Source organism: Drosophila subpulchrella, chromosome 2R (assembly GCF_014743375.2).
Source record: "Drosophila subpulchrella strain 33 F10 #4 breed RU33 chromosome 2R, RU_Dsub_v1.1 Primary Assembly, whole genome shotgun sequence".
NCBI classification, from domain to species: Eukaryota; Metazoa; Arthropoda; class Insecta; order Diptera; family Drosophilidae; genus Drosophila; species Drosophila subpulchrella.
Window position 1 is genome coordinate 13,510,596 of NC_050611.1, and position 8,062 is coordinate 13,518,657.

Genomic DNA, 8,062 nt, shown 5'->3' on the forward strand with positions numbered 1-8,062 from the left:
TACCATATCATCGGCTTAAACTCGTTTTGCGCCGCTGATGAATGCCCATCTGTTGCCGCTATAATTGTTATTAATCTGTTACTCTTTAATGGCATAATTAAATAAAAATAAAACGCCAATATGTAAAGCAGACCCACGCCTCCTATTTTTCTGGTCGCTTGAGTTGAGGCGCAGACATGCTCATGAGCACTGTCCATCAAAAACGCAATCTACATACAATGATCGATCTACAAATCGAAACCACGAGAGGTGGGCGTGGGCAAACTGAACATAGTTTGCTGAAACAAAAGATATATTTTGGAAGTTGATTTTATATCGAGTGGCAGATTGGTATACACTCTTTGGTTGTTATTTAAGACAAGCGAATTCATTCATTTTGAATGATACATTTTATTGAAGACAGAGAAATAACATATTTATAAACTATTGATCATTGTTTATTTATTTATTTAATTATTTTTTAAAATTAAGATTTAAATTTCGCCTTGCAATAAACAAAACTATCGAATTTAAGACCACCCTTGAGCATACTCTATCCCATATTAATTAATGTTTTGTTCCCAAATTACTGTAATTTATGATTTCCCAAATGCTTTGCTAGCCAATAAATTAACTATAACTCCACCAAAATATATTGGATGCAAAGCAATTAGTGTGATTTCCTATTTGGTTAATTTGCAGAAAATTAAAACGGGTGTGCTGTAGCATTTTGGCATTTGATTCCGTTCATTTGTTTGCGGGGCTTGTGCCAAATCGAGCGAAAACCACAAATGGCAAAATGGCAGCAAACACAAAACGGAAGATTAATGAAACTCGAGTATATAGAAATCGGCGAATCTGCGGCTATATGGCAAATCCAATGTTAATGGCGCTTTAACCCGCCCAAACCGTTGTCAAAAATGGCTCGATTCTCTTGCAGATCGGTTTTTTGGCCGAACTTTTACTTCCGCCAGCAAGGAAATATTCATCTTTTGTGTTTTTAATGAATGGTTTAATTGATTTTCTGCACAACGCACTTGAGGCGACATTAATTGCTCGTCGTAGGCCCGAACAAGTAGCATTTGATGTCTATGGAAATATATATAGTGTATTTTTGGCCATAAATTGCTGGTGGTTGAAACATGAGATTTAAATAACGCATAATTGAACAAAGGAGCCAACAAAGAACGTATGGCTTCAAATCGATTCGTTGCCCAGGGCAAAGTTAGAACGCCATGTTAATTGAATTAACCAAATGTATTATGCTGCATTTAGCAAAATTAATTTCCATAAATGCTCAATCGATCATTATTATCATTAAACGATTCTGTGCGAGTGAATTTCACTTTTTGGTTTCACTTTTATTATTATCTTCGAAACTTGTTTCGCTCTTATGACATAATACACCGTCTAGTGAGTGAGTTACCCTAACCCAACCCCCATACAGATATCCGGTTCACTTCTAGCCGAAGTCGAATGAAACAGTTGAGAATTTTTTACCCAAAAAAAAAGAACAACACTTATAATTATTAAGTTTTATGCCAGCTGCCAGAGTGCTTAGTATTTTATTTATTCCACGGGGGGTAAACTAGTTTTTCGTGAAATATGAAATGTCAGTTTAGTAGGTGCTAAATGTACAGGTAACTGGCTTTCAGGGAGCGGCTTTATCAATCTGAAAAAGTCGTCTCAGTTAATATCTTATTTTATTACCTTGTTGTGAGTTCAAAAGTTCGGGACTCTAACACAAGCCGCAAACATTTTCAGAGTTCAACAAACCATGTGCTAGAAAAAATCATGTTACCAAACTTATTGGCTCAAGTTTTAGACATCCGTTTGATCTGTTCGAGTGTTTGCTTTGCTCTATTTGAGTATTTGTAAATATATATTTAAGCCACTAAATGCCCAAATACATTCATTGTTTTTTTGCAGCCTGTAAACTGGTTCGTTTCAATTCGAGAATTTGCATAATGTATTTAACATTTACCGTTATGCATTCATAATGAATAAATCGAGAGAAATTGAATAAAAAGCATGAGGCAAATTCTTTTAACTGAAAAAGAAAACGAGTTTAACCAGAACAAGTCAATTAATATCGATATATAAATACATATGTAGATCTCTAGCCGAAAAAAAGTTGACTTAAACTTGATCGCGTCTTGGCAACCGCAAGTGCAATAAAGCCCGGCCGAAGATTTTTGTAAATGTATATTTTGTATAGGTACCCCCATAAAATATTTCTTTCTGTTCTTTTTTGTAGGAATTTCCACTGACTGGCAATGCCGAGTGATGACCTTGCGGTGCCGTTGTTAATGCACAGAGAAAAATATTGCTGCATTGTTGAGATTCTTATGTTTTATGTGGGTTATTTATTTTATTTTAAAGAGATTTAATGGTTTTGTTAATCTGTTTCAAAAGGTATCGTCTTGGCTAAAATAAGTTAAAAGGCCACCATTTTTACAGAAAAAAACAATAACTTTTAAATAATTCAATAAATACAAGTGAGTAATTTAACCAACTCAAGCTCAATGGCGAAAATATTTGGAACTAACAAAATATGTTTGCTTGACATTCCACCTTGGTCAAAATTTGTCAAACTTGTTAAAGATTTTAATGAGGCTCAAAAATTGAAAAGTTCATTTTTTCTCTGAGTGTATTTAAATGTTTCATTGTTTTTTTTTGTAATTTGGAAGAATTTATTATATTTCTGCGTGCAAAGAGAGAGCACGATACCATATGGGTTAATAGGTATTGCAATGTTAATCCGTATCTGTATATCTGTAATTGCTTCTGTTGTATATTCGACTATATAAGTGGGATCGGTCATATGTTGGATTAAGAAACGTACTAGCTACATTTTAAGTAGTTTTTAAATAGGCTAAATATAAAAAGAGCTGCGAAAGGATCAAAAATTATTCTCCAGTTTCAGAGATAAAATGGATTTCAGAGTGTGAATATAAACTTGCGCTGCGCAAGAATCTCTAGAATCTGCATGCCAAGCCCGGATCTAGCTTTTATAGTTTCCGAGATCTCGGCGTTCATACGGTCGGCTAGTGATCCTGTTTAAGAATATGTTTACTATATTTATAGGGTCGAAAACGCTTCCTTTTACCTTTTAAATACTTTTTGACGAATCTAATATACTCAATTACTCTACGAGTAACAGGTATAATAAAGATATCGAATGAATTACCTTTTTTGTAAAAAAAATGTGATATCAAAATTTTGTTATGTCGAGAAGGTACTTTTGATTAATTTTATAAAACAGCTTAAATGTAAAACACAATTTGTTATAAGGCCCTTGAACCGGAACCTTTTTACAAGTTTGTTGCATATAATTTAAAGATCAGATTTGTAATACAGCGGTTCTTTTCATTTTTTACATCTGCGTGCAAAGGGAACTAGCGATTTAATGTATGATTAGGGGTTTTGTTATGTTAATCTGTAATTACCTTTTACTGAATTCCATATGCCCATTTGATATAAATGGTGGGTACGATCAGTAGGGAGGCAAAGATGTTTAGAATTTCGTTGATTCTCGTCATGGCCGTGTCCGGAAACCGAGCCACGGATTACGTTCTGGAACTAGAGGAGCTATATTCGGAATGTACCGACGGCCCAGTTGGATCGGTACCCCTTGACGTAGCCTTTAACGTTGACAATTTTCGGTCTGTTATAGATTCCGACGGCGTTCACGTTTCGGGAAATGTGACAACCGTTTGGGGTTTCGAGCGCAGCGATCGCCTTGCAGTAAATTGACTCTTCCTTAAACATCCTGAAAACAGATCGTAAGCTCATACCGAATGTGTTTTCAGGGCAAGATAAATGTTTTTCGCTATAATCGCGGTACATGGGAACCAACATTATTCAACATAGCCACACAAAACGTTTGCAGTGCGATTTTTGATAAGAAGTCCTACTGGTACAAATGGTGGTTCCAATACATTGTAAACCAGGAGGAGATACAAGAGAAGTGCATCATAACGAAGGATGTGGGTATAGTGATTTGCTGTTGTTCCGTTAACAGTATAATTTCAATTTCAGACAGTTCTGGTGCACAATCCATTTGTTGTTAAGCTGGGCTTAGACAATATTTCCGGTCCGCCTGTTCAAGGACGATACAAGTCGGTGATCATATGGGAGGTATTCGACAAAAATAATGTACGGAGACCGTTGTCAACGTGCTACGAGGTTAGAGGTCGTGTTGAGAGAAAATGAATTATAATTCATTTATACTCCTTTGGTGAAGAATGTATCTGGTATAACATCCATATACATTTTCGTGGGCTTGGCACAATTTTTTTTTTTTTTTTTGTATTGCACGTAATGTTTGTGTGGATTGGCCGGAATCGGTCCTTTGTTGTATAGATCTGTAATCTAAATGTTCGGTCTAAATCGGTGATTTGTGTGCAATTGCCTAAAATAAGTTATTAGAATTATTAAAACCTGCTTATATCGTATAACGACGTTGTTTTGATAGAGTTAAGAATCTTTTAGGGTGTATGTAGTAAATCATAATTCAATATTTCTTGTCAGACAACAATGTTTATATTTTGCTGGACTTTGTCATTGCCTTGAACTCGAGACGCAGACTACATATCCTACATATCCTTAAACAGATATATTCGCTCGCACAGGCCACCTAGATCGATTATACCTGGGCCATTTGTTGACTGATTTCGTTTCGAAGGATTTTACGGGTTCAGGATATGAATAACAAGTGATCAGTACTTGGCCCATCTTTATAAAAAATATTATACAGAAAACGGTTGACCTTATTTTACTCACAAAACAGTTTGCAACAGCTGTATGGTGTCTTTTTTAATAATTAAGATTGAACAGTACCAGAATTTTAATTTTTAATAAGTTCCAAATTAAATTAAACAAAAAACGTATACTTAAACAGTACACAAATAATTTTAATATGAAAATATATCTTCTTAGAAAACGGATTGGTTTCTTTCTGTGTGATGATGCTGCTTCCGTGACGTCACTCTAGATGGTAACAATATTTCATAATCAGAAGAGTGTGGGTTTTCCTCAACGTATTACCTGTTCTGCGGCATGGGGGCCTCGCATCTCGCCAGATGATTCACTCTGGTATTGTTTCTTTGGTCCAAATCATATTTATTCCATCAAATAATGATGGGGCTTCTCCAAGGACTTCCCACTCGCTGGAACGCCTAAACAATTCTTGGACTTACGCCGGTCGTTTAAGTTGTTTATGGGCCTGGTCGGAACCAAAGTCTGGACCACGGCTCGTTTACATTGTTGATGGGAATGGGAATGGAAATGGGATGGGGATTCCAGCGAGTTGGCGTTTTCTTGGCCGCCTTGTTAACATGATGGGCAGCAGCAGGCAGCAGTTGGCAGAAAGTGAAACTGAAATCGAAAACTATTTGCGAAAATAGAGCAATAAGTTGGTAAGGCATTGGGTCCAGCCAGTTCAGTCTGCAGCAGAGTCTACCACCGAGTCCTCTGCCGGCCAAGATGCTTTGACCACGATAGCCGGACAAAGTTATTAAGGACTGGTGAGCGTGAGTCTGCCAACTCTCGGGGACAACGTGGCGCATTATTTTATTTCGGATTTAATGATGGCCCGAACAGAACCCTTGTAGCCGTCTGATTGGAACGACGACGTCCAACAAATTTGAGCCTGTCTTGTGGTCTATTGTCGTGTTTCTCACTGGATTTCTTGGGGGTGTTGCTGTTGCCGTTGTCTTTGGTTGTCTTTGTCGCTGATGTTGCTGCTGTCAGTTGCGTGTTGTGTTGTTGCTGCTGCCGCTGTTGCTGTTGCTGCTGCTGGCGGGTTGATGACGTCGTCGACGGAGGCGTTGCCGCCCAATCACCAAAAGTGATCGCGATTGTGCCGCAAGTCAAAGGCCCAAAAAGAAAACGACCAGCGATACATATGCTCCAACAGCTAACAAGGTTGGCAAACTAAGTTGAAGGTCAGCATGTATCATATGGGGGTATACTACACATATATACCTCTATATATATATCTGTGCGAGTGTGACTGATCGGCGGGGCTCTGCATATCGATATCGGTCGCAGTTGCAGTCGCCGCAGCCGCTTTACATGTAATAAGTAACAAATGCCGCACGACATTCGACAGTTTTATGCCAAGACATTTGGGTGGGCGGGGGTGCCGGGACCGCCTTATCTTGGTAATTGAAGCAGTTGCTTTGTCCATAAATTCCCGGCCAACTACGTGGGCTGTCCAGCCGATGCGGCCGCTTTGGACTTGGCTTACGCAGAACTATGCGGCGCGTAATTAAAAGGCGACAAGAGGAATTCTAATGTGTGTATGACACTGGGTTCCTAAAATGGAAAGAGGCATTTGGTGCAGAATCAGAACCTTCCCATTTCAATTGAACTCTTTTTTAATTATCAATAGTAATTAACTGTAATAATTTAATACAAATAGAAATTTCTTAGTTATGAAAATTATAGTTGACCTTTTAAGAAGGTATAATAAATAAAATCATATACATCTTGTTAAAACGTCTAAGAATTAGTTGAAATAATAACTTAAGAATTAATTTATAAATATAAAGAGGAGTATTTAATTCATTATTTTTAATTAACCATGAACTTGGTAATTAAAAATTAAGTTAGCTGGGAATTTTGGTTAAACATATAAGTGCTTGTTATTTTTAATAAATGAAACAAATTTTGGAGTAGAAAATTCATTTAGCTACCCTATTCTTTTCCAGTCTTCGAATTCCCTTTGAAGCCTCTGTGGCATATGGGCCTAATGAAGGCTAAGTAAAGCCACATTGGGCCAACCCGCTGGCAGGAAAAGGCCAACAAATCAAGCCCAGAGCATTGACAACGACAGCCACTAATGACCAAGTCAAAGTCAAAGTCGGACTCAAAGTCAGAGGCTGTCTAACATCAAACAAATGCAGTGGTTCTTCGTGCCGGGCCAGCTGCATGGAAATGGAAATGGAAATGGAAAATGGGAAATGACAGGGGGGAAATGAAGATGGCTACTGCTGATGTGAAATTTACTTGCACTTAAGTGAAAACATTGATTGTCCTGGCATTGGCTTAATTAACCAACTGAAGCCGCCCCGCCGACATTGACAATGAAATGGAAAACTATCAGTGCTATCGGTGCCCCCAACCTAATCCTCCTCCTACGGTGGCTCCCCCAGAACACTTTCAGCAATGGAACTCGTTACCCATACACATAACCAGGCGAATCCGGCCATCCGCCTATCGTCACGCATGGATCGCAAATTTATTTGTCAATCAGGCAAAAGTATGAAGCCAGCCGGAGCATAAAATACACATAATTGCATTTGGCCTCCGCCTGCGCCTGCGCCCATCTGGTCAGCTCCCAGGGATTACTGCCTCCGATAAGCCTCGTTCTTAACTCCCAGTCAAACGGCGACTCCAGCTCAACTTCAACCTTGCCTGTGAGTTTGAAATGCTCTCGTAATAAATTGAATTCACCTTTTGTGTCCGTTTGTGTTTGCTTTAAAATAACAACGGCAGAAACACAGCCCTTTACTTGATCCCTACACAAGGAAAAATAAATAAACTTAGGAATAATAGTGCTTATACCTATATACATATCCAAAAAGAGGAAATAGAACAATTGTTTAACTTATATATATTTTTTTAAAACCGTAATCTATTATTTTAAGCATTTTATTCTAACAAATTATCTGCAATTATATTTACATAACATTATTCATGATCTTTAGGTACCAACTAATTATAAACATGATATATGATATGATATCATTTCTGTCAGAACTTATTCAGGGAATTTAAGATATAACATTCTTATTCCTATCTTGGCTCCTATTTATCTTATTTAACCTCAAGACCCCCTGTTTTTTTCCGTATATCCCTAGCCCCAATCCAGACCAATCCCAATCCCATTTCCATTTCCATTTCCATGACCATCTACATCTACTGGCACTTCTAAGACCCACACACGCATGTAGCGCTGGCCAACAATTGGCATAAATATCACTTTGCTCCCTTGAGCGTGTGGCAGGAGGTAGACGATAGCAGGATGGAGCTGGAAGTTGGCCAGATGGAGACCCACGTCCGAGTTCAGAACCCT

General features: G+C 38.0%; 1 protein-coding gene across 2 annotated transcripts; it reads left to right on the forward strand.

The window, feature by feature from the left end:
* The first annotated feature begins 3,430 nt into the window (after positions 1-3,430).
* On the forward strand, positions 3,431-4,755 carry LOC119551151. Of its 2 annotated transcripts, none has more exons than XM_037860344.1 (3): positions 3,431-3,726; positions 3,792-3,968; positions 4,025-4,755. In XM_037860344.1, exons 1-3 carry the CDS (start codon positions 3,463-3,465, stop codon positions 4,061-4,063), a joined length of 480 nt encoding a protein of 159 aa, XP_037716272.1. In that variant the 5' UTR covers positions 3,431-3,462; the 3' UTR covers positions 4,064-4,755. The 2 variants fall into 2 exon arrangements, with proteins under 2 accessions (XP_037716272.1, XP_037716271.1); XM_037860343.1 differs by having other exon boundaries at positions 3,439-3,726; positions 4,021-4,755.
* The last annotated feature ends 3,307 nt before the right edge of the window (positions 4,756-8,062 follow it).

Excerpts from the sequence above, each read along its gene's own strand:
- LOC119551151 (XM_037860343.1), top strand. The coding sequence starts at position 3,463 with ATGGTGGGTACGATCAGTAGGGAGGCAAAGATGTTTAGAATTTCGTTG. Across the intron at positions 3,727-3,791 it reads AGCGCAGCGATCGCCTTGCA|GGCAAGATAAATGTTTTTCG; the intron begins GTAAATTGACTC and ends ATGTGTTTTCAG. Across the intron at positions 3,969-4,020 it reads AGTGCATCATAACGAAGGAT|ACAGTTCTGGTGCACAATCC; the intron begins GTGGGTATAGTG and ends TTTCAATTTCAG.